The 27,697-nt window shown below is 42.7% G+C and overlaps 1 protein-coding gene across 1 annotated transcript in view; it reads left to right on the top strand.

Moving 5' to 3' along the window:
- Positions 1-21,447, top strand: part of LOC144719651 (unconventional myosin-Ic-like) — a 61,041-nt gene extending 39,594 nt beyond the window's left edge. Inside the window, exons 10-20 of the mRNA XM_078595789.1 lie at positions 524-643; positions 1,469-1,536; positions 2,389-2,494; positions 2,945-3,025; positions 4,267-4,358; positions 5,802-5,896; positions 7,308-7,354; positions 8,671-8,751; positions 8,915-9,020; positions 16,562-16,679; positions 21,354-21,447. Of these exons, the coding sequence (XP_078451915.1) occupies positions 524-643; positions 1,469-1,536; positions 2,389-2,494; positions 2,945-3,025; positions 4,267-4,358; positions 5,802-5,896; positions 7,308-7,354; positions 8,671-8,751; positions 8,915-9,020; positions 16,562-16,679; positions 21,354-21,447 (1,008 nt within the window). The remainder of the gene's footprint in view (positions 1-523; positions 644-1,468; positions 1,537-2,388; positions 2,495-2,944; positions 3,026-4,266; positions 4,359-5,801; positions 5,897-7,307; positions 7,355-8,670; positions 8,752-8,914; positions 9,021-16,561; positions 16,680-21,353) is intronic.
- Positions 21,448-27,697: the final 6,250 nt, after the last annotated feature.

The following is a 27,697-nucleotide window of genomic DNA, read 5'->3' on the forward strand; positions in this document are numbered from 1 at the left end:
GCCACTTGTCGGGACTTGCCCAGTAGGCAATACCCATGTTTGATACCTGCGGATATTTACGCAGGTGTGGCTGGTCTTGAGGGCTTGGATTTGTACCAAGGCAGACTATGCCTCGCAAATAAAATGAATTTGATTTTTCAAGAAGCATTATTCAGGCGTTGTTACTGACCAGTCGTTAAAGTATTACCTCGAGGTTTTCACGTGCATCGATAGCAGTTTAGCTAATGGGGAAGGTTATAGGGCAAAACTTTACGTGATATTATTACTAATGAAGGTGGGGTGGCTTTTTTGCACACTGCTTTCGTAATCTTCGCAGCTTGTCAAATCAAAATACCATAACCTCCAAAATTATTCCCTTTGATGCAACTTTCAAACAAATCGGTTTTCCTGGACCAGGTGATTGCCTTCTGGAACAGTGGCACCTGGTGATTTACCGAAGCTAATTTTAAATCTCAGCTGGGTGTAGCAATGTTGTCCATTGATGGACTCGTGGTGATTGATTGAAGAGCGGAATATCTTGCAGGTGGTGAGTCCACTGGAGCCGGTACAAGCTGCCCATGCCCGGGATGCTCTGGCAAAGGCAATATATGAGCGAGCTTTCTCCTGGCTGGTGGGCCAGCTCAACAATTCACTGGCAAGCAAGGTAATCACAGAACACTTGTTCTGTCCCCTCAGAGATGCGTCAAGGCGATTGAGCCATTTATAAAGCACATCAGCAGCGTGCTGTGAGACTAAATGATCATGATTTGCAGACCTTTGTCAACACACTGTTGGATGGAGGCCTCCCCCATGCCATGTCTATCATGAGGATTGTTTGACCATACTTTGCCGTGCTGGTCAGCGCGAATTGGTGGAAAAAGGGAGCAGGAGTCGTTCAGATTTCACTTGCCACTGATGTTGCTGGGTGAATGTGCGCGGTGTGCGGACAGCTGCACGACTGCTCCACCGCACATTCACTCGGTCTGCAGTCAGAATATTTAATTCTGAATTAGAAGTTTGCCCTTTTGTACACCACGAGAAAGGGGGCAGGCGGGGCAAATTAACCGGGAAAGGGAAGGGATGCCACGTCGGGGAGAAGGAAAATGACCGGACCAAGAAGTCGGGGATGAGAGGGTGATGATGAGCGGGGAGGTCAGAGAGGGGGGAGAAGGAGCAGCTGCTTTCACGGGGAGGGTGAGCGGCGGGGGATTGAAGGGGGATTGAAAATGGGGGGTGACACAAGTTGCGTGACTTACAGAAGGCTTGAGTTGTAGGGTATTCTCAATGCTCGGTTTAACCCATTTTCTGTTTAACAGAGAGTCATCAACACAGTATTTTGTGTATGGTTACATGCACATGATTGAATACATTCGCCACAAATGTGCTGTAGCAGTGGGCTGTATACGGCACTGGTTTCTGTACTGTTGATTAGGTTTGATTTTTTACTATAACTGTAAATGCAAAAAAATCTGACCTTGCGGTTTTGCAGGAAGGAGGGAGACATGCGGTCATTGGTTTTCTAGACATTTATGGATTCGAAGTGTTTCAACATAACAGGTGAATAATCCTTTCTTTAGCTTTTGCACAATAATAACAATCGTCATCACAGACCTAAAGTGACATTGACAGACTTGTTCTATAAATACAGAATCTGTTTCATAGAAATACAATCGGCTGGTCAATTTTTTGGAGGAAAGTGTCCAGAAAAGTGCTGTACGTACGATTTTAGCTGGGGGGGCAGCCTTTATACCGTGCCCCCTAAATAATATCTTTGATGAGCTACTTGGCTGGTGGACACAAGCCCCCCGGGTCATGCATTCTCCAAAATACTACACAATTGTTCACATGTGTTTTCAAATGTTTCAGCAACAACAGCCCCCGGAGTCAAAAATAAATGCATCCGTACATTTTGCAGGAGTGGCTTGAAACTAAAACGTGTGGTTTGCTCAGTTTAAAGAATTTTGAAAGTAGTTTCCCATTCTCAAAACACATGACCACTAATTAGGTGTATGGCTTTGTCTTCATAGTGTATGTGTGGCTTGATAATGTGACGCACGGTATTTGTGCTTGTGTGTCATGCATAGCCAAAGTCACATTGATTTTAAAATTGATCCCTGAGGCGGTGCTCGTATCTTGTTGACAGCCCTCAACTGGTCGTGGAATTTCCACATTCCTATGGCTGGGGCATGTCTGTCCGTAGAACAACCACTCTTAACTTCGCCACAAAGTGGTGGTTATTTTATCGATCCTGGCGGGATGATGGGCTGAGTCAATCCAACCAGGATTTCATCTCGTAACCTTCTGATTGCGAGGCCGCTCACTTTTTTAAATCAGCTGCGTTATATTGTGGTTTAAGGGGCAATTAGTAAGCCAGCATTAATCTGCTTTATTGTCTGACCCTCTTTTAAGTTTTGAGCAGTTGTGTATTAACTACTGCAACGAGAAGCTTCAGCAACTTTTCATAACTCACACGCTGGGTACGGAGCAAGTCGAGTATGAGGCAGAGGGCATTGAGGTGAGAGACACATTTTTATCCATACTCTTAGGTTTTTCGGTAAAATCACGTAGGTAAAAATTGTATAAAAATAAATAATAGAAATAATAGAAATAAAATAATAAATGGTGATTTCTTATTTTATTTCTATTATTATTTCTATTACTTAATATTATTTATGTTTTACCTACGTGATTTTAATAAAATAATAAAATAATAAATATTGCTTTTTTATTTTATTTCTATTATTATTTCTATTATTAATTATTATTGATTTTTTACCTACGTGATTTTACCGAAAAACCTAAGAGTGTGAATCCTTGCAGTCACGAAAGCTTCAAATCTAGAATACATTTTATCCAGTCAATGTGTTTTTTTTAAACCTCAACTCCACCTTTGATTCGTGATATTTTCCTTGTGTAGATAATAACAATGTTGATAATGTGCTCTCCGGTTTTGTGCGTGGTGAAGTGGGAGAGCATTTTATATTTCGACAACAAAATCATTTGTGACCTGGTGGAGCAGAAACACGAAGGCATCTTGGCCATTCTGGTAAGTGTCCTGGTGGTCTCCATTGGTCGATGTAGCCGGAAGTGCCCAACGGCTAAAGTGACTGCGATATGGCGATGTAAATAATTACAATATAAGCAATCATTGCAATCAATTAATTGTTAGACTTATTCCGCAGTAATTGACAGCATGGTGATTATTACGTCATGTTCGTAACTTGTGTGGTTAATGGACTGTTCCTCGTGTAACTGACGATACATGCGTTATAGGCATTGTAATCAGTAGAAGACCTAGGGGCAGGCTGATGTCTACGGGATACGGGACCGTCCATAAATGACGTCACGCACCTAGGGAGGGCGGGGGGTCAGACATTTGTGACGATGTGTGACGAGGGGGGGGGGTGAGAAATGTGACGTTACATCAAAATGCGCAACTTTTAATAAATATAGACAACACGTTCTACTTCATTAAATAGACTTTTTAATACATGTTTTCTCCTACAACATCAGAGTGCAGCACCACATTAAATACGCACTACAATGACAATAGTTTAAAGCGATTTGAAACATGTTTTATTTGGGGGGGGGGGGGGGGCAGAGCTTTGTGACGTCATATTTGAGGGGGGGTCTGACTTTTTGTGACGCCGTGTGACGAAGGGGGGGGGGGGGGTCAAAAATCGTCCAAAATCACGTGACGTCATTTATGGACGGCCCCTACCCAGAATTCCCATACCGCTCAGCCACGCAGCTCAAAAAAGTAGTATGTCGTTGACGGCTGATAGGCTGTGTTATAATGGTTTCGCGTTCCGCGTGAAAACGGTGCCCGTTCCGCATTGTGCGAAAAGTGTTACGTTGTGGAAGAACCGGGCTATAGCAAAAGTCCGTTGTGTGAACACGACGCGTTAAACGAGGATTTGCCGTACACAGTTCCGGGAAAGTTGATATTGTGATAATCGTCATATTGTGAAATTCGTTATCGAATTGTATCATGAAACAATTATATTCCAGCAACCCTACGAACAATTGCTTCAGGGTTAATCTCGTAATTTTTTGCACAATGTTCAACAGTTTCATCTGCCGCCACATTTACACGGGATGACAACACATTTAAGCGTTTATTTATCTGAGCTCATCTTGGCCGTGGGAGATGTCTCAAAATAATATGATGTTGATGACCTCACCTCTTGTAGCTAGACAATAAACCAGTGCTGCGGCAGCTTTTTCTAAATCTTGCACAATTGCTCTCGATGTATTTTCTAACGATGCAATATTCCTCTATCTAAGGATGAAGAATGCCTTCGCCCAGGAGAAGCTACTGACCTCAGTTTCTTGGAGAAACTAGAGGGGAGAATTGGAGGCCATCCCCACTTCTTAACGTAGGAAACTCATCCGATCTCAAAATTGATATATTGCATATTGCGCAGGATAACCCAAACAATATAGGGGTAGAGTGTGTGTGTAAGTCTGTGATAGTGGTATCTTTGTCACGCTTATGTGTTTATCTATTGCACAACAAACTATCGCATTTGATTGTTGAAACGAAAGGAACGTGAAACACAGCCACGAGGGCATGAGTTTCGAGAAATGGGATCGGCTCCCTATTTGGACCGGCTAAAACTCCGATATGCAATGCAGTCTTCGTATCGTCCCTGACCGACCCACCCACCCCTGTATACATCTATACTCTAAGAGAGTGATGACGTTTCAGGGGGTGACATTGAAATGTATATGTTCGACGTAGTTTGCCCGTTAAATGATTTTTGCCCACGTGTTTACGTCAATTGTGGTGTTGTTTTGAGGATGTGCTCCTTAAAGCTATTTATTGAGGTGCCATCGTGGTTCAGATGTCAAGAGCCCTGAGTTGGCATTGATTAAATCCTCGATTCTGGGCAGCCATCCCATGATTCAAACTGGGTTCTCAATGGTATTACGTTATGGATTGGTCTCTCCTGGTCACCAAAGACTGCACACAATAAGTATAACCCGTAAAAACAAAGTTTTTCACTATAAATCCTTTATATGCGTGGCAGCGAACTTAATATAAAGGATTTAAAAATATATTCGCCTGTGGCATGGGAAGCGAGGGCGCTACTAACTGCGCTACTCCGCCACGGCCTGTGGAGGGGTTACGCTCTGGGCTCTTATACTGTGACGTTCAGCCAAAGCCATGAATGAGTTCTATTTGAATATATGTAAAATATTTTTTTTTGCCTAAAAAGTGTAAAATTTTGGGAATTTTTTTAATTGTCTCGCACAACGAGTCTGTGTGCAAAATGTCAGCTCGATTGGATCACGTGAAGTGGGTTAAAAAAACGACCGAAAGATTTACACGGTCGTAAGCAAGCAAGCACGCAAGCAAGCAAGCACGCAAGCAAGCAAGCAAACTTAATATAAAGGATTTAAAAAAAGCATCATCTTGCATTTGGTTTTGCACTTGATTTATCTAAATCAGAATAAGAATCTTTATGTTCGAGGAATCCGATGAGCTATGAAGCTCCAGCAGGGGTGGGTCAGAAAGTTACGATAAATAATATCAGAATCAAATTCCACTGCTGAGATTTTAAAATCAAAATGGTTTTTATTGATGTCGACCTCGACAATCTCAAAGCTTGTGAGAAGGCGTGCATGGTAAGAAGGTCACTTTAAGGATGTATAATAAATCCTTGGAGCTATTCCCTGAACGCACAAGCTCCACTGCTCTAAGATTTCTGAACTGAATCTTAACCTCACGTAACATAAGTGATCGAACACATGGAATAAAATGGGGAAATGTCAGCATATGTGAGACAAAATTTGTTCGTTTATGCATTTACTTGCAGCCACAAACTTGGCGATCATAAGAACAGAAGAGAAATCAAACGAGATGAATTCCAACTGCGGCATTATGCTGGAGAGGTTAACTACAACGTGAAAGGTCAGACAAGCAGAGGTGTGGACTCGAGTCATGTGACTTGGACTCGAGTCAGACTCGAGTCATGAATTTGATGACTTGCGACTCGACTTGGACTTGCATAACAATGACTTTGTCCCACCTATGAGATGTGGACTCGAGTCATGTGACTTGGACTCGAGTCAGACTCGAGTCATGAATTTGATGACTTGCGACTCGACTTGGACTTGCATAACAATGACTTTGTCCCACCTCTGCAGACAAGTATACAAAAATAAGTACCGTACCATTTAAAAACTGTTGAATTAAAAATGTGGTACGTGAACGCCACTGTACATCGAATTACTTTATGTTACGTCACATCTTCGTGCTTATTCTACTGTGGTTATTGACAGACTGAACATGTCTTTACATTTACTTTATTTATCAAAAGCTTTTAGCAAATGCGTTAGAATGTATAGTTTATGAAATTAAATGCAGTTTAATTGCTAAATAAAATTAGCACACAAAGTTAATAATCATGATAATTTATCGACATTGGAAAATTGGATGAAGGCCTGCTCATGCCATATGGTTAACGGGGTTGTTTTTACCATACTTCACCATGCTGGTCAGTGCAGGTGGGCAAAGGGGGCCCCTCGGCTGTATCACACATCACTCTCTTGTGATGTTAGCCCAGGCCGGATATCAAACTCAGGTCACTAAGTTCATAGGACAAAACCGGTAACCTCTTCGCCTCTGCCACAACGAGCTCTGGTTGGCACACAAGTTTATTAGCTTGCAGTGTAATGTTTTGTCAGTTTAACACGTAGGCTTTCGCGACCAATATTATTCATAATCAACGTTTTTGGGTTTAGATCACGTTATTTATAAATGTGTCGTAACCCTCCACCACCCGACACGGCCAATCAGTAAAAAAGTGTCACGTTGACAAAAGACAAATAGTTCACTGCTTTAGCCCACCGGTGTGTTGAAGCGTGAAACCACAACATTTACAATTTTACCATACTTCACCAACAATTTTTTTTGTAAATGTTGTGGTTTCACGCTTCAACACACCGGTGGGCTAAAGCAGTGAACTATTTGTCTTTTGTCAACGTGACACTTTTTTACTAATTGACCGTGTCGGGTGGTGGAGGGTTACGACACATTTATAAATAACGCGATCTAAACCCAAAAACGTTGATTATGAGTGTAATGTTTTATTTAGTTCACACCTAAAACAAGTATACAAAATAAATTGATATATTGTTCTGTATCGCCATCATCATTACCTTCGACAACCATTATCTATCAACTGCTGGATGATAGTCTCCCAATGCCAGTCTCTCGCAGCATTTCGATGTCATAATTCTTACTCATTGTCATTTTTAATGACAAACAGTAATTTGTTAGAAAACTGTATGCGTTGTAACTGATCATTCGTGTTTAACAGGATTCCTGGACAAAAATCAGGACCTACTCTTGAGAAACCTAAAGGAGGTTTGTTTTTTTAATGTCATTTTGTTTAAAACTTGGTTGTGCAAATTAATGTCTTCTTCATAGATGATTTGTAAGTCACACTTGTGCAGCACATGGCGAACAAAGGGGTGTCAGGTGTAAAGTGAATTATCAAAACATTTTCTGAGTCTGGGTAACCACATATTGTGCGTGATAAAACTATACTTTCACGGGTTATTGTTTTTAACATTTCGTCATGCACGTTAGTACACTTTGCGGTATCTATAATATTTTTTCGCAAGCAATGTTCTTACTGCAGTGTTCTTAATTGCTCGCCAATGTATACACCTTGGTGCCGGTTTGGTTAAAGGTGTATTGTGGATTTTTTAAATTATTATTTAAAAGGGAAGGTCACTGGGTAAGTAATCCGTACCACCTAATCCTGTTGTAAAAAAAAACATGAAACTGTAGTAAATGGAGGCCCCTTTTTTGTCATTACATCACAGCTAATTGTAACAGAATACACTTAATGGGTATTCATATTCTTTGGGTCTTTTGGTGAAGTCACATAGATAGGTTCAAAGAAAATAACAAATTAATAAAAAAACTACAACGTTTCGATTGCAACACAAGCGGCCGTCATCCCGATCGAAACGTCGTAGTTTTTTGTTATTTTCTTATTTTCTTTGAACCTATCTATGTGACCCAAAGAATATGAATTCCTGCAGTCGCGAAAGCTTTAAGTCAAGGTTTCATGGGTATTGTATTACTGACAATTTTCTGAAGTAATGGGAGTACTGGCTGTTATTTAATAATGCATTCAATTCATTAACTTGAGATTAGAGGGCAAACAAAAACGCAGTCGTTTAGTTGTCTGGAAAAATGTATTGTTTATAAAAATTGGGCAATCCTATGTGAAGTTAGTTAATTGGTAGTGGCCTTTTCCTGATTTCCATCAGTTTTAATGTCACTCTTCACAGAAGGCAAATGACTCAGTTTACTGATGGTGGGGATGTATGTATGTTGAACTTCTTTCGCATCGTACATAGCCAACCGAGATCATTTATGTGTATGTATTTATCGCAAGACTTAACGCAGTTCAGCACCTGAATATGACTATGCCCTAAGAGTGATACCAGTCAACCTTTGGGCTGAATATTTGGGAGCCTTAATAATCCAAAAATGGTTTAAAGATTGTTTTTAAGTTAAAGGCATTATATTCATAACCCTTCTGGAAAGACATTTACAATTTTACACCAGCCAGCCACGATCATCTGTATATGTTATTCGTGTCAACGATGTCAATAATTTCCATATGTGCATGTGTGTGTATGTATGTGTGCCTTCGCCACAATTAGGTCATGTGTGGAGCTGGAAATGTGATAATCAAGGAGTGCTTCTGCCCCCAAGAACTGAACGAGAAGAAATGGCCAGGAACTGTAAATACATAATTCAATTTTATAATCGAGCAAAAGTTATAGATGTTTGTTTACGCGAAGCACACTTGAACCAGTTCTGCACATTTTCATCTGACATATTTCATGGTAAATTTTGATAGCGGCATATCTGTGGGATGTTTTGAATGTTCTTTTTTCAAATTAGATTGGTGCCCAGTTTAAGAGCAGTCTGGGGAAACTCATGGAGATCCTGATGTCCAAAGACCCTTCCTACGTTCGCTGTATCAAACCCAACAATGAAAAACAAGCTGGTAAGTAAACGCCCACCCATTTCATTGCCTCATGTATATCTTTATCATAATACTGGGTAATTCAGTCAATTCAACGCCATTTTGTAATTCTATAACGTCTAATCGAACACGTGACTAATGTACCGTTTCATAGAGCACGCCCTGAAGGGGGTTCTCTTCCCTTAATGAGGACGTCCAGCGAGGAGATTGGAGCTATGAAATCAGTTTTTACTGGTAGGAAATCCTGGTTACACCAGCCCACAGGGGATTATTGTGTCCGTCCGTCGTGCAGGGAGGGGCTGGGTGGGGAGGGAGGGGCTGGGTGGGGAGGGGCTGGGTGGGGAGGGTGGGGCTGGGTTGGGAGGGTGGGGAGGGGCTGGGTGGGGAGGGGCTGGGTGGGGAGGGTGGGGCTGGGTGGGGGGTGGGAGGGGTGGAGCTGGGTGGGGAGGGGATGGTCACCCCGTGGTGCCCTTATAAAACTCAACGTTTAACCTACTCACGCCGGCTTGTGCCCGCCCTCACAGGCGGGCATATTTGCGGAATACACCACGCCGCCGTTGACCCTGGCCATTGACCGAGCAACCCAACGTTCCTACCAGCTCCCTCCGCAGGAATGTGTTGTGCATGTGCCAGGTGTATTATCACATCACAGGATCGTGAGAGGTGGCGGCAGCGACTTGGGGGGAGGGCTTCATCCAGCAGTGGATTGACCATGGTGGATGATGATGAAGGATCGGTGCAAGATACGCTTAATATGACAACGCGCGGGTCCGTGACACAATGACAGTTTTGAGTTGTTAACTGCTGCCCTAAGGCTTACCCCCCTGAACACTCTCAGCATTACAGAATCGTTTGACACATTGACTCACTGACTGCCTGCTCGGTGCATGAGGACAGTTGAATTGGCTGCGAAAATGCCGTTGCACAGTAGATTTTGGAGATTCACACTCCAAACCCACTCCACAACTTTCACCTTCCGCTCAACTTTGTTCATATCATCTAATTTCCCGAGCTTGCTCTGTAAAAAATTAAAACGCATGAACTATGATCTTTCACAGATCTGATAGTGGTGTTTGTTGTTGGCCACTTGGCATTTTTGGGGCCTTTGGGCCTGGGGTAAGCAACTGCGTATTCATAAAATCGAAAGTCAATCTTCTGTCTGACATGCGGCGATGAGAATGATGTCAAGTTATAGTTGCCAACTATAGTGTAAACAAAACGGTGACGTGTGCTCTCCTTAATCGCAAGTGGAGTTGTTGTGGTAGCTCTTGTAATTGTTATTTATTCAACATGTTTTTGAAATGTTTCCTCAATTTTTACTCCAATTGTGCTATCAGCATCGAGTCGCGAGATGAATAATCCTTTCACCAGAGCAGAGCAACGCTTTATTTGTGTTACCATTTTTAACGTTAGAAGTTACATGATTACTTAGGTGGTGGTGAATTGATTAAAACACGCCTGTACAAGATCCTCAATTTCTCGCACGCGCGTGACAAAGTCAGCAAAATGTTTTCTGTTAAATATTTCCCGCCGTGGCGCATAGGGGCGATAGAAATTGAGACGATGCCAATTGAGTCGTGAATGTTGAACCCATTCTGCCTGTTCCGGTGTAGATTTCGCTCGGCTTTTCAGAGTAAAGTTGCCACCTGTCCTAATTTTCCCACGATCGTCCTCGATTCAAAAGCTAGGAAGTCTCCCCAGGACTATAAAAACCCTGGTTTTTGTCAGTTGCGTAATCATGTTGCGCAAACTCGAGACAATGTGGATCTCTCCTCTTCTGGTTTTCTGAGATATTCTTCTTCCCATGACATGTCCCGCTTATTAAATCCTTTATATTAAGTTCGCTTGCTTGCTTGCGTGCTTGCGTGCTTGCTTGCTTGCTTACGACCGTGCAAATCTTTCGGTCGTTTTTTAACCCACTTCCCGTGATCCAATCGAGCTGACATTTTGCACACAGACTCGTTGTGCGAGACAATTAATGTTCGTGAAAAATGTTTTAAAAATGTTTACACTTTTTAGGCAAAAAAAAAATATTTTGCATTTATTCAAATATAACTCATTCATGGCTTTGGCTGAACGTCACAGTGTAGGAGCCCAGAGCGTAACCTCTCCACAGGCCGTGGCGGAGTAGCGCAGTTGGTAGCGCCCTCGCTTCCCATGCCAAAGGTCGCGGGATCGATCCCCGCGTCCTCCACAGGCGAATATATTTTTAAATCCTTTATATTAAGTTCGCTTGCTTGCTTAGGACCGTGCAAATCTTTTGCTCGTTTTTTAACCCACTTCCCGTGATCCAATCGAGCTGACATTTTCCACACAGACTCGTTGTGTGTGACAATAAATTTTCGTGAAAATGTTTTCCAAAATTTTACACTGTTTAGGGAAAACAAATTAAATATTTAATTACCAATTGCTTAATACTGGCAGACAATCATCTGACCCATAGGTGGCAGCCACCTCTAGCCAGAGGACAAGAAGACTCTAGCCGCCACGCATATAAAGGATGTATAGTGAAAAACTTTGTTTTTACGGGTTTACTTGTTTTATGTCTCAGAGGTGACAACTCTATTCAATAGCAACTGCTGTTGACTTTAAATATTCACGTATTTCTCGCAAACATAGTAGCAACCATGGGCACGTTCAGAACATTTGTAGTGGCCAGTGGAACAAATGTGCGAACAGTGTTTGGAAATATCCATGGGCAGTAACGTGGCCCAGTGGCATCATGTTCGCTGCTCGTTGCAAAGTTTTGCGGTTCAATCCTGGCGGCCGCCCTGGTTAATGCTGCAGTTGTTTAAACCGTAAAAAATATGCCGTCTAATTCATAGTGGACGTTAAATATCCCTCATGACGTGTGAAATGAGTAGGCCATTGTATATCGGTATCATGGTCCAAATTTGCTCAAGTTTTGAATTTGCCCTGTAAATTACTCAATTGGCAATACGCATAGCAATCATTGCCCCCTAATTGCAGACTAACGCACATGAGCAAGCCAGGTGCTGAATCACCTTCTGCCCCACAGTGACCACTGCCACTGGGGGTACCCCTTTCAGAAGTGTTGAAATTAGATATGAAGTAATTTGCTTATCTATATATATAAAATCGCAAATCTGTCTGTCTGTCCGTCTGTCTGTCTGTGTGTCTGTCTGTCTGTCTGTGTGTGTGTCTGTCTGTCTGTGTGTCGCCGGACCATACGCAGTTTCATTGGACGGCGGTTGCCCCTAGCAACGGGTAGCGACGCATTCGCTGCGGGGTGGACGCCATTTTTAATTCCCGTTAAAAATATGCGCACGCATTAACACGCGACTCTGAGGTAAATTCATCAAAGTTTCACGTCCTCTTCACTCCCCCCCCACCACAATGTGTGCAATTACTATTATAGGGTCGGTAGATAATAAAATTATAGCGATTAGACAGTATTATTGTAGCGCGGGGGGGGGGGGGGGGTAACGGCCCCTGTACCCAGCCTCAGCCGGGTGGGCAATTTAGGCGAGGCCGGAGGCTCTGCACGGTACTAGGCCTCGACACCCCACCACACTATAGGCCGTACATATTACTGCACAGCGGCCCAGGAGATCGTGGCTGGGGGGGGGGCAGGGGTAGCAGCCCATCTGTGTATATATGTAAGGTTATTAAGAAATATATTTTTCACCCGGGCAACGGCCGGATACTTATGCTAGTTGTGTGTAAAGCACTCTGAGACACTGCTGCGTAAGGGAGGGTGCTCTATCAAACACAACTCAATTATTATGCATTATTGTTGCATGACTATTACAGTGCACAATGTATGCAGACTGCTCAGTTGACAATGTGATGAAACAGCATCATGTTCGCAATTGAGCTTCCCCAAAGGACAACAACTGAACGAAAATTGTACTTACCGCCTCCATGAATATCAATTAGCATCATCACCCATTATGGGGGCTCTCTATCTCTCTTTTTATTTTTTTTAAAACGTATTTTGAGAATTGTGACAGATTAGTTTGACTTCATAATGAGACCGGTGGGACGTCATGTTGTATTTCTCCCTCTTCTCCGCTGTGACTGACAAAAGTGGAATATATTTCAGCAACTACAACGATTCCCAGCGACTCTTGCCATGCGAATGTTTCACAAGTGAAAGAAGAATAATAATAATAATAATAAAAGTTTCTCGCTGGGTGGGGCAACACCTGTTTAATTTGTGGCAGTGTTGTGGTCGCAACCACAAGGACACCTGTGTCAAGATGCGGATTGAGCAGCCCTTGTGGCGATACGTTCAGCGGTATCGCAACACGTGTTGCATTTTCGGGACCGTCGAGATGCATTTGCTATTGATGTATCACGCCTACGCCTTTAGAGATTTGAAAATCGTTCAACCTGTGATGGTGTGTGTGTGCGTACAATGATACGGTGCGACGGTGTACGTTTTGACTCGCTGGAGACTGAGGTGTAGACAGATATGCGTGACAAAAAGCGTTGGATTTGCCAACATCATATAGAAAGATCATGGTTACAGCATAAAACAAATACTGCAGTGCGTGTGTGGGCGGTTAATCGGTCAGGGCGGATGTGCGACGTTGTTCTGTATGCTATGTTTGTGTTTGCAGTATGATGTTGGCAACTTCATCGATAGTGTTACGACATGTTGTTATTTTTTTGTTACCAACTAGGGCGTTATTGGGAGCATAGGCAGAGTTTGGCTTCTATATTTGGGGGGTGGGGGACAGGGGGTTCGCTTTGACCCTCACATTAGTAATCGTGGGTGCATATAATTGTATTTATTTATAATCTTCATTGTAAACTACTCAAATTAAATTAATAAAAGTGTACAGTTTGTAAAGGTGTCCAGTTTGGGGGGAGGGGCGTTGCCGTGCCCCCCCCCCCCCAAAAAAAAAAACTCCGCCCCGTGATTTGGAATCTACCGCTGGATACCCAAAGTATAATCAGGGATGCCTGGGGGAGGGGGGGTACATTGGGTACTGACGGGCATGGAAGCTCATGGAAAGGGGAGGGGGGTGGGGGCATTGGGGGGGTGGAGTTGTGGGGGGTGGGTGGATGCGTCACAACTAAATATATTCAGGTGCATAGTAACCGTCAAATAAGTCTCACTCTGAAGTTGATTTGTTTTACAATTTGAAAACCCAAGAGATCAGGATGAGTGTCATTTGCGAGAGTGACCTGTGTCAATATACAACAACAACATCACCAATGGAACCTCATTTGCCAGTAAAAAATATGATAATTGTTTTTTTTACCCTTCTATCTGGCAACAAAACTGACACCTTTTTTTATTTTGACAGTGCATACATTATCAGAGTTATGTATTTTGTTTGCATTATCACTGCAGGTATTGTGGTATATGCAAACATGATTCCTTGTAAAAAAAAGGTGTCAGTTTTGTTGCCAGATAGAAGGGTAAAAAAAACAATTATCAACAACAACATCAACAACAAAAACATACCATTTAACTGGTAACCGGTATTGGACAGACGTTGCAATGCTGAAAAATTACCTGGAAATTACTCAATTGGGATGACACACAGCTATATCGCCCCCTATTGCGAAGACCTGGTAGGACACGCCCGACAAATATTATTGAGACTCACTGAGGTTTTGCTGGGCACACAAATACTCTTAAACAGGAGAACCCAGAGAAAAATCCACGCGACCACGGGGAGAGACACATGCAAGCTTAAAATATACAGCAGGCGTCAGGGTCAAAATCGAACCCACGACCTCCTGCACCCTGACCAATTTTATTTTCACCACTACGCTATCGTGTGTCTCCAGGCCCTTTTAAAGAGTTAATATGTAACTGTCGGTTACTGCCCTTTTTTGTGCAGCTCACCAAGTTCATCCCCATATAATAGAGTAGATACTTAAAAGGGGCCATTAAAAAAAAAACCAAAGTATCAACTAATTGGCATTAAAATAAATAACCAACAGCGCCTTTGACGCACAGAGCAAGGCACTGCGGGCAAGGGAGCAAGGCTGTTATGTGCCCCTTAGTTGCCCACAACAACATAAAGCGGCATGCGTGGGGCGGTCTCTATCTGCTCTATTCATGTTGCACCGCACTCTTGGGACGTTGACAAAGTTGTCCTTTGTGCTGACGTCTCTTTTGTTTCAACTGCTATCGTATTCTTTGGTTTGTGCTGCGCTTTACGATCCCTTTTGGCGCCCTAGGTCACTTTTGTTGCAAATGAGAATTGAGTTTGAGCGAAAGGACACTTGGACACTTGTCACGATAGCTTCGCTGCGGCGAGTGGGGAGGCATTTTGTCCACGTGGGTCACCGGGGGCCACGACACCGCCTTGTTTTGCTTCCAAACACGAAGAGATCCTTATTTTTTTTATGAAACTTGCACTTTGTCGCGTTTGAGATGTGGATTTTGGAGAAGGATGCCGAGATGAAAAGATGGACAGAAATGAAGAGCAAATTGGAGAGATCTGGAAAGGCATCAGTGAAAGAAGAATGGCAAATCGATGTCAGCGGAAGGAGTGAGATGAACCACATTGGACTCGTTCTGCGAGGGGGACGGTTCGTTGAAGAAGGAGGTCATGGAAGGCAGAACGGAACAGGAGAGGAATTGGAGCAAAGCTGGAGGACTGGGATGTCGGAGGAGTTTAAGGAAGGGTCACTTGTGGAAGTGAAGAGAAGGGCAGAGAACAGTGAAGGATGATTGATCATGGGTGGCAGCCAAAGGACCTGCCCTCAAGGCAGAGCACCAGAGGAAAATAAGGACACTTCATCCAGTCCGAAACGTAACATAACATGCAGGTCGTGAACTTTAACATGTGCAAGTATTGTTTTTTTTTTCAATTGTCTTTTTTCCCTCTGTGGTCATTAAGGTCCCCACCCACCACAAGCTCCTAATGAGCAGCCCCCACTGGGAAATAACAGTAATACAAATCTAATTGCAGTAGGGGGAGCAGTGGCATTGTGGTCAACACGCTGCGTGAAAGCATCCCCAGGTTCATAACAATTCCGTGAATGTATGGTGAACATCTACAGGCCCCCCACGCCCCCCCCCCCTCGACGACCTCTCCTCACTTGTTCCTAACATTAATTGACTGGTCTGGTGAAATACGGTAACACAAATCTCTGCATGATATGCATCCCATTCTCTTTGGTTCGTTCGGTAAAAGTCACGTAGGTAGAAAAAAAAAAGTATGCGATTATTTTTTGTTTTATTTTATTTTTATTTTATTTCTTTTTATACCTACGTGACTTTACCGAAATAACCAAAGAGTATAGATTCCTGCAGTCACGAAAGTTTCAAATCAAGATACATCTCATTGCCAATCCACTGCTGGAAGAAGGCCCTCCCCTCGATCTCATCACCTGTGCAGGTTTTTTGTACCATACTATACTACGGGTTCGTGAAGTGGGGGAAAACCCAGGACCAGTTCGGATATCGCTCGCCAGCCACGTCAGCCGTGGCCGCGAATCGAAAACGCGTTGCGCTAACCACTGCGCCACCGCTCCACCAAATATTATTATGATTAATATAGCACTGTGTATAAAGCGTGTGTAAATCACTCTGGTTAATTCAACGTTGAATTGCGTGCGTTTCACCGTAGATGCGTTTGACGACACGGTGGTGCGGCACCAGATCAAATACCTGGGTCTCGTGGAGAGCGTGCGTGTCCGGAGGGCAGGCTTCGCATACCGCCGCAAGTACCACTTCTTTTTACAGAGGTACTGCCGGGTGCCCGTGTGTGAAAATAATCATCGTCGTCGTCATTATCCTTAGGTTTTTTCGGTAAAGTCACGTAGATAAAAATTTTAAATTAATAAAAGTAAAATAAAAATAAAATAAAAATCACGACGTTTCGGAGGCAATACAAGCTTCCGTCTTCAGGTGGAACCGTCACAGCACGATAGCTGTATCAAGTAAGAGCTACTTGATACAGCTATCGTGCTGTGACGAAACGTCGTGATTTTTATTTTATTTTACTTTTATTAATTTGAATTTTTTTATCTACGTGACTTTACCGATAAAACCTAAGAATATGAATCCTTGCAGTCACGACATCTTCAAATCTAGAAGTCGTCATTTTCATTATTATCAGATCATCATCCATCCCTGAACCGCAGTACTCATGGGGTTGCCGTCGCCGATGCCTCGGCTGTCAACTTTCATGACTCTTTCCCTTCGCAGTCATTGTCAGTTGTTGCACTGGCGTCCTATCAGTCCGTGTTGTCACATTTGTCATCCAATTAGTCTCGGATCGTCTTCAACTTTTTCCTTCGGCCATGCCACATGAGATGATGGCGGTTATGATGTTGGATCCCCCCCCCACCCACCCACTTCTGCGATGTGTCCATCAACAGTACCTCGTTTCGGTGATTTCAGCTCAGATCCAATTTGATCTGTACGACATATCAGGATGAGGATGATGCTGGTGGTAACTGTAGAACGCAGCATAGCTGAGGGAATGTGTCGGTGAATTTCCTCGCTTATTTGACATTATAAGTAGGTGGCCGCCGCATTTCTACCAACAGGTCCGGAGCATATTCCAAAAGCATTAATTCTAGATTTGAAGCTTTCGTGACTGCAAGGAATCATATTTTTAGGTTTTTTCGGTAAAGTCACGTAGGTAAAACATCAAAATTAATGAAAATAAAATCAAATAAAAACAAAAATCACGACGTTTCGGAGGCAACACAAGTCTCCGTCATCAGGTGGGACCGTCACAGCCGAATTAGCTGCTGTGACGGTCCCACCTGATGACGGAGACTTGTGTTGCCTCCGAAACGTCGTGATTTTTGTTTTTATTTTATTTTATTTTCATTAATTTTGATGTTTTACCTACATGACTTTACCGAAAAAACCTAAGAATATCCCAAAAGCAATTGAATCCCTGTGTGCAATTACGCATTTTGCTTTGATGGTATTTTAAAATCCTTTATATTAAGTTCACTTGCTTGCTTGCTTGCGCACTTACGACCGTGCAAATGTTTCGCTCGTTATTTAACCCACTTCCCGTGATCCAATCGAGCTGACATTTTGCACACAGACTCGTTGTGCGTGACAATTTATTTTCGTGAAAATTTGTGTTCAAAATGTGACACTTTTAGGAATTTTATTTATTTATTTAATTACCAATTGCGTAATGGTGGCAGGCAATCATCTGACCCATAGGTGGCAGCCATCTCAAGCCAGAGGACGAGAGGACTCTAGCTGCCACGCATATAAAGGATTTATAGTGAAAAACTTTGTTTTTACGGGTTAATTTTTTATGCAGCGACTACAGCGATCGCTACCCGCCATATCAAAAGGGGCATTCATGGTGTTGGTGAATTGCTGATGACTCCTTCATAATCGTTGGCTCTCGACGTGCTATACGCCTATGGTAAGTTTGTAACTAACTCAGAAGCCTTCCCTTGGGCGCGTCAAGTCAGAGCAGAAACAGCGGAGTCTACATTGGCATTGGCGGTGTTACGGAAAAATGTTCTCAACCACAGTGGCATGCTTCTGTGTATGCTTGTGTATGCAAACACACGCGCACCCACCGCAACCCGGGGGAGAGTGCCAGGGCTGTTTGTGCTCATGTCTGTTTTCCAGTCTTCCGTTCGTCGTCAGGTCAGTCAGTATCACCTTATTTAAACAGGAGATGAAATCGAGGCACGTGAAACAGCGTTGCCTCTTTTGTATGGGCGATCTGGGTGAAATCATAACCTAAATGCGACCCACTCAGTTCACAATTTCACGGGGCAAGTGAGAAGCATTTACGGTCTTAATTTCAAAAAACATGTTTTTCACCGGCGATTATGAATTTAATTATCCACGGGTCATTATAGCGTGTGTTTTTAGATGTGTATACACTCATTGGAATACAGGTTTGTTTGTGTTTTATTCCTGCTACTGACCAGTAACACGACAGACGTATATCTACCAGGATAAACAAGTGTAACATATTATTTGGGTCTTTCGGGTAAAGTCACGTAGATAGAACAATAAAATAATTAAAATGAAAATAAAGTGAATAAAAATAGAAAATTATAAAAACATCACGACGTTTCCCCCCACCCCCTCTCGAAACTTCGTGATATTTTATTATTATTTTTATAATTGTATTCTATCTACGTGACTTTACCGAAAGACCCAAAGAAAATACATTCCTGCAGTCACGAAAGCTTTAAGTCAAGATTTAAGTGTAACATAAGCATAAGAAAAATCACAATCCCTTTATAAAGGATGTACAAATCCATACTTTATTTTCTTTGCAAACGTTTCTAGGTTGAGACTTATCCAGGCAAGAATTGTTAATATTTCATGCTGCCTCTGTGGTACGGTATGTTCTGGTTATTAATATGGAATTTAAAACAGGTTGTCACATTTGTTTAGCATATTAATTTTGAAGCCACTTGTTGACACTTTAGATATTTTGTTAAATGGCCCCTTTCTAGTATCTACTCGATTATTATTTTCATTATATGGGGATGCACTTTAGTGAGCTCCACAAAAAAGGCAGTAACATATAGCTACATATTATCTCTTTCAAAAGGCCTGGAGACACGCACGATAGCATCGTGGTGAAAAAAAAGAAACAAAAATGAAAAAAATATATATGACCCCTGCCAAATCTTATACAGCGTCTTTGGGGGTTTGAGCACCTGCGCAGAGCAGCGGAGAAGGCATCGTCAGTGCAATAAAAGAACAGAGATTGCCTGCAGCCTTTCAGAGCCACCACAGATATTACGTGAAGATCATAAACTCCACGATACTTTTACAATATTTCTTTAAACAATGGTTCACAGTTCTTTTCTCCTCGGATATGTTGTACAATCACAAGGTCTGGTATGTATGGTATTACATTCACCTGTTATCCGGGTTGCTCATCTGACCCAAAAATAAGCCCGGGTGCAGCTCCTCTTGGGACAGGGGGGCCATGAGATGCTTCTGGTGTGGTTGAGCTTCCAGAACAGTCATTTACGCCGCAAAGGAAAGTCGACTAATTGCTAGATTTGAAGCTTTCGTGACTGCAAGGATTCATATTCTTGGGTTTTTTCGGTAAAGTCACGTAGGTAATTTTTTTTTTGATACAGCAAGCAAGCTGTGACGGTTCCACCCGAAGACGGAAGCTTGTGTTGCCTCCGAAACGTCGTGATTTTTATAGTTTTTTTTATTTTACTTTTATTAATTTAAATTTAAATTTTTTACCTACGTGACTTTACCGAAAAAACCCAAGAATATGAAAGTCGACTAGTCTGTGCCCATGGGATATTTTGTGGTGCAGTGCACACCTCAGCACCTCCAGCATGATAGAATATTCACAAAATGTGTTATATACAGGGTGTTTTAAAAAGATGAACCAATTTTCAAAGTAGTATATTTCACGATGGCAACATGTTACAATTACACGAAAAGTTACAAACGGTTTAATAAGTTATCAAGTTTTACTAACCATTTTATAAATGCTCTATGTGCCCTCCACCTGCTGTACGGACAACATCGAGACGATAGTTGAATTCGTCCCAAACGCATCTCAAATTGTATTTTTAGACTGAAGTCACCGCTGCCATGATTCTGTTTTTGAGGTCATCCAGATTAGTCGCTAATGGTGGCACAACAACACGGTCTTTTACGTATCCCCACAAGAAAAAGTCGCAGGGTGTGATGAAACGCACGCTGCACCGCAATAATGGATTCAGTTTTGCTGAACTGCAGAATGCAAAACGCCCCTTGTGTGTTGCGGGGTCGCCATCTTGTGAATGACTGAGGCTAGGGGCTGTTTGTGCGCTGGAAGAGGCATCTAGCGGTCATCATTTGAAACTCTATGCCCCGCCCTCTTTCTATGCCCCGCCCCACCCTCTCTCTATGCCCCGCCCTCTGCATGCCCCGCCCTTTCAAGTGGTAAGAGTTTCATTCATGGGCGGTTCGTGGTTGCAGAGATATAGCGATTTCAAATCGGGTCCATGTATTTCAAACACCCTGTATACAACTTCGATAACTGTATTGCCTTCATTATTGGAACATTATACGGCAACTGTCTACACACCGAATATTTCAGAATAGTTGCCTCTCGGAATTTCACTACGGTTGAACAGTGGAAAGAATGCATTATTGCAATGGAAATGGTGCAAGCTTAAATCTCGATCAGGGTCGACTCAACACTTCATCATTGAGGCTGATAAAAATGAGTGACAGTGTGGGATATCAAGAGTGATTTTCATGTGTACAGCCTCGGTCCTGGCAGACGAATGCACTGAGTATACGAGTGTCGTTCCATACTTGTTTGACATGGAATCCCCTTCGTCTTCAGTCTAATGTATTCATCTTTGTACTGATTATTTATTACAATAACGTAACAATGCCAACTATTTTTCACTGGAAAAGCGTCACTCACTCTCAAAACTGCTTTTCAGGAACGTCCTGGATTGGGATGTTTTGGAATGGGGGAGTAAACTGGAGTACCTGAAGAAAATTCACGCATACAGGGACGTGGCACTCAAAAGCTAAACGCGTGTCGATTCAATAATCTCCACCACGCAGCCCCATGTCCACAACACCTGGCATGCCCCTTGCTGGGCTCCCTTCCAAGTTTTTGCCAGGCCCAAAATATCTGCTTAGCTTTGTGAGATCCTCAGAGGTCAGTAGTGTTGAGGATCCATGTTATTTATATGGGTTTATTATATTGTGTTTCTGTTATACAGGGTGCGTCAAAAAAAATGTTAACACTTCTGAGAATTTGCAACAATACCACAAAAAAATGTGCCTCCGGGCTCTGGAGACCACTTGGAAAAGATTCCAGGCACGTGTTGACAACGATGACGAACAAGTGGAGACCCTTTGACTTTTTGAAGCTATTAACATACATTTGTTATCATTTCGATTTAAAGCTTTCGTGACTGCAGGGATTCATCTTCTTGGTTCTTTCGGTAAAGTCACGTAGAATGGAAATAATAAAATAATAAAAATAAAACATAATAAAATCATTCTCACGACGTTTCTTCCACAACGCAAGCAGCCGTCTTCAGGTGGAGAGCAGGTCTGCCCTCCATCCCAGCTTAAATAGTCGCTCCAAGCCTGGAGTGTGTCATTCAGACTGCCTACTCGACAGACCTGCTCTCCACCTGAGGACGGCTGCTTGCGTTGTGGCCGAAACGTCGTGAGAATAATTTTGTTATGTTTAATTTTTATTATTTTATTATTTCCATTCTACGTGAATTTACCGAAAGAACCAAGAAGATGTGTTATCATGTTACAGTGTATTATCCGTTATGTTTCCATTACAAACGACAGTCCCATATAAGTGTCAAAAACATTGTAATCACCCTGTATAAGAATGCACTGTCATGGCAATCCCAGATGGCGACATGGGGTTCGGATATACAGCAGGGTACATTTTGCTATCCAGGTCTCTTTCGATCTCCCAGGTACAAGTCGCTCTGTCCGGAGACGTGGCCCCACTGGAGAGGCTTGCCGGCAGAGGGGGTAGCCAAGCTCGTGAAGTACATTGGATACAAACCAGAAGACTACAAAATGGGAAGGTAGTTTTTGGAAACTTGTCATCGTCAAACTCAAGTGGATTAATGTCAGATTTTTTTTCCAGTTGCGTACAACATCGCCGCATGCTCGCGCATTACAGACAATCACAGACTACCTTTTTGTTTGTTGTTGAAGCTGCTCTGCACAATATTGGGCAAATGAAAAAGCTCGTGTTGTGGTGACGTTACGTGAACATTTAGCACCGACACCTTAGTAAGGAGTGGCGCCGCCGTTCATGTACTGCACGACGAGGCTGGCAGCTTGAATTCCATTCCAGACCCACGGCTAGCATCAGTGGCAAGTGACATCTAAACCATTGCTTGGCCACTCGCCTTCACTGACCCGTCAATGACCAGCGCACAGCATGGGGACGCTTTCATCCAGCAGTGGATTTCCAACATGCTGATATTATTATTTGGATTCTTTCTAAGAAGGTGCACGTTTTGTTCGCTTGCTCCATCTTCAAAAATCTTCTGCAGCGATCACTGCAGGCATTGTGCTGCCACCTCCTGGAAAAAAACGGAAACCCCTTTAACTCATTCTAGATTTGAAGCTTTCGTGACTGCAAGGATTAGTTAGTTTTTTCGGTAAAGTCACGTAGGTAAAAAATGAAATTAAAATTAATAAAAAATAAAATAATAAAATCACGACGTTTCGGAGGCAACACAAGTCTCCATGTCCACGTACACGTGCACCCCGTGCTCTCTTTTAGCCCTTCCAATACGTCATCATGTGCACCAACAGGGACTTGCGCACAAACACGTCCACGTCGACGTCTACGTGCACCTCGTGCTCTCTTTTAGCCCCCCCCCCTCCCGATACGTTCCATTTATTGGCTACCACATTCTGATAAGCCCCCCCCCCCCCTCTCCTCCCTCTTAACTTGTATTTAAGAACTTGCATCTTGGAATCCCTGCCTCACTTGATAAAGCAAATCTGGCTGTGACGGTCCCCTTTAACTCAACCAAACGTCCTGCCAGCCAGGCAAGCCACGTGGCATATACATAGAGCGCGAGACTCGGGGCCAAGATGTTTGTAGCACACGCGATAATGTGTGATCCACCCTGTGGTTGAGTTGCATTGGATGTGCGCACGTCCTTTTTGCGATGATGTTGATAAGTCAAGCATCCCATTGGAGACAACGTGGTCGATTCGAGCATAGATAGAAAAGCAGTGCAATTTACATATTTGTACGATTAGATGCAGATTTGTGTCTTGTTCCCACTCACAAATTTGGTTGAAATTTATTTCCTTATGAGCACATGATTTAGAGCCGCAATATCGCATGCCATTGTGGTATTTTTTTGGTCTTGCAGAAAATGTCTCTTCTAGGTCCGTGGAATCCCCACGACTGGAGGTCTGCCGTGTTAAAGAGACTTTATATCTAAATGTAGGGCTCATTTGAAGTAATCTATACGAGTGCTGACCTACGTTAAATGCATTATCATTAAAATCTCGTAAAAGTTTCAGGGTTGTGCTCTGTTGTTCGGCGTGACGTCGTTCCGCGTAGCGGGAGCTTCTTCAGGATCTGTGGGGAATTTAACTTCTCAACGCAGGTTAACTTTTTTTAAAAAATTTCTGTTGCAGGACTAAAATCTTCATCCGTCACGCCAAGATTGTTTTTGCTACAGAGGAGGCATTTGAAAAAAAGAAACAGATTTTAGGTAACATCGAATTCACTCGAATCCAGCCACTGCACTATCACACGTTCAGGGTGGCCATGATTCTACAGCATTCATAACTCCACGTGTGGATATTGAGTGATCATCAACGGCACACTACAACACTGGATATGGATGCGTGTTGAACTTCTTTCGCGCCATGCGAAGCCAACCGTGCTAATCGGAGGTGTAGGGGAAGGACAATGAACTAAACATTAAACACAAAAAGCAATTCTAAACAGATGTTGGTTGAATTTGTCAAATCTTGAGATGCCGTTTTCGCCAATGCCATGGCATACATGAGGATAAACTATTCATCTCCACCACTGTGTGTGAGTGTGGGTGTTTTATAGACATAGCTCAAAATGCTGTCTAATCATAGTTATTTAATAATGGATGATACCTCTGTATAAAACCTATGTTTTCACGATGCATATTATATTTAATCCATTCATTTCACGACTATGAATGCTTTTTTTTTAAAATCACATGTGAATGTTACATTGAAGTTAACGTAAAAAACAATGAATGGCCCCACCTCATGACAATTTCTCAATCCACTGGGAGGTGGTTTAATCGATTCCTACTTTTTATATGAAATGCTATTTTCCTATCATCTACAGCAGGGGTGGGGAACGTCCGGCCCGCGGGCCGTGTAAGGCCCGCGAAATCATTTGGTGTGGCCCTGCCAAGGCAACCGCAGGCGGGACTCGAAATTCAATAAATCTAGGAGCAAACATGGAAAAGCAGTTGCGAGTAGCAACATCATCAATACCAGCTAACATCACACGTCTCACCAAAGAGAAGCAGTTACAGCCATCGCATTAGGGGTGAGTTAATTCAAATGTTTGACCAAATTTAACAGGCTAATTTTTAAGTTTATAATTTTGTATGGCCCGCGAATGATGTTATAAATATCCAAATGGCCCTTGGCAGAAAAAAGGTTCCCCACCCCTGCTCTACAGCCACACGTGATCAATTAGTCATGGCATTTCTTATTAACACACGTGGCATTGCTTACACACACGTAACATAATTCTACACTGAATGGACAAAAAAAACTTTCTTTAATGTTATTCCCGCATTGTAAGAGACGAAATAATGAGGACCGGTTATGTAAATGAGACTCAAACACCGTGTGTTGATTAAAGGCCTTAATTAATTCAGGCAGTGGCTTAGTTCTAATGAGATTTAAATACCATCACTCTCTTGTTGAGCCTTCAAGCAGTAGTGACAGTGCCTGGAGGTGTGTGTTCGATTGCCGACAACGTGTTTGTTGTTTTGTGTGGTATATTTCTACCTTATTTGACATTTCTGGCATACAGTTGGACCTTTGGCCGCTAGAAAAGTACATGGCGTTTACGGATTAGCCCCCAACGTACACCTCCGTAACAATCCGATGCATGTCTGATAGTTGTGAACCTGTGTATCGCCATGGGTGTTTCTTTCAGCAAAATATTACGTGGAAAGAGGGGGGGTCCTATTTCTGAAATGTCACAACATTGGCTATTCCCGAGTTACTTCTTCCCCTATATCACAGTGTTTAGGGTCACGTTGTATGCACTGCCTGTGCAAAATCAGACTCCTTGCATAGGCGGAGTTTGACTTCTATATTACGGGGGGTGGGGGCAGGGGTTCGCTTTGCCCCTCACATTAGGAATCGCGGGTGCATATGATTAATATATATTTTAAAAAATCTTAATTGTAAACTACTGAAAAAAAATTCATAAAGGTGTCCAGTTTGAAAGGGGCATTGCCCCCCCCCCCACTGCCGCCCCCCCCAGAGGCGTAGCTAGGGGGGGCAGGGGGGTACATATGTCCCCGGGCGCCAAGGTAAAGGGGGCGCCAAAATGAGGCTTACAACGTCACATTATAACTTATTGCGGCGGGCGCGGCAGCCTGAAACTACTGCACAAATCTACACCTCAACCTAAAAGTTGAAATATCCCGCCACACACAGCCTACATGTCATGTAATTACATTTTGGTACGCGCGCCTATTAAGAACTTACATGGAAGAACGTCCCAAACAACAGACAGGCGCAGTCTTTCAGCCTTAGTCACTGGCCTGTTTTTTGGTGGCAGAAACTACGACGGCCTGAAACACGCTGGAGTGCACAATCAGAAGCTGTTAAAGCTATTTATGAAGGACTGGATGAACTAGTAGGGCTGCTAGACAAATTATCGGAGGACGTAACTATGACGCCTGAAACCAGAAGTGATGCAGAACATAGTAATAGGTTTTTACCCTTTCAACTGGTACAAAAACTGACACCTTTATACAAGGCATCATGTTTGCAATAACCACAACACAAGCAGTCAAAATGCAAATAAAAAGATACAACTCTGATGATGTTAATGATATGCACTGTCCTTGAAGTTGATTGGTCCACACCCGAGACAGCTTTCCTTAGAGCCTAGTCTCCATTGGTGTTGGACCAGATGACGCCAAAAGGCGTACAACTCAAAGACAGCGCACTATCAGAGTATTGAGAGCTCGGGGTAGGCATTTACACTATGAGACCTCCTTTACCAGTGGCAAAATATAGTAATAGGTTTTTACCCTTTCAACTGGTATAAAAAACTGACACCTTTATACAAGGCATCATGTTTGCAATAACCACAACACAAGCAGTCAAAATGCAAACAAATATAAACAACTCTGATCATGATAATGATATGCACTGTCCTTGAAGTTGATTGTTCTTTTTGTTTGCATTTTGACTTCTTGTGTTGTGGTTATTGCAAACATGATGCCTTGTATAAAGGTGTCAGTTTGTTGTACCAGTGGAAAGGATAAAAACCTATTACTATATTTTGCCACTGGTAGAGGAGGTCTCATAGTGATGCAGAACAGTTATAGGCATGCGTATTAAATTTTAACTTCATAGTTTTATTACATTTCTGGAATGTCATTCTTGGAAAAATTGATCGTGTTCAGAAACGCTTACAGGATCCTACTATGAATTTGAAGGAAGCAGCAACTGATCTTGAATCTTTGGAGCATGAATTTGTCAAGCTTCGTGATGATTTGAGCCAAGTTGCTGTAGTAAACGCCAAAACAAGATGCACAGCCTGGGGGATCGATGTGGACAGAAGAATTAGGCGACGTCGGAAGATGCCAGGGGAACTGGCAAGAGATGCAGGACTTTCAGCAGCAGAAGAAATTGTGCGCGTTATGAAGAGCGTATTTGATCGACTTCAACAGGAGATGTCAACACGGTTTTTACGACTAAAAGACCTGAACACAAAATTTTCATTTCTGCTGGACGTCAAAACTCTTCTATCCGACACAGATGTCGATGCAATTCGTCAAAATTGCACAAATTTTGGAAATTTCTATGACACCGACATCAATGGCCACGAACTTTTCACAGAAATTGGAGATTGCAAAATGCTGCTCAGTAACCGGAATGAAGTTCTACCAGAAACTCCTTTGGATCTTCTTGGTTTTATTGTGTTTTATGGAGACGACATATTTCCGAAATTCACTGCAAATTTGATTAACAATAGCAGTTTCAATTTCAAGCTGTGAGCGGTCGTTCAGCAAATTGAAACTTA

The sequence above is a fragment of the Lampetra planeri genome, chromosome 6 (genome assembly GCF_965212315.1).
Source record: "Lampetra planeri chromosome 6, kcLamPlan1.2.h2, whole genome shotgun sequence".
NCBI lineage: Eukaryota > Metazoa > Chordata > Hyperoartia > Petromyzontiformes > Petromyzontidae > Lampetra > Lampetra planeri.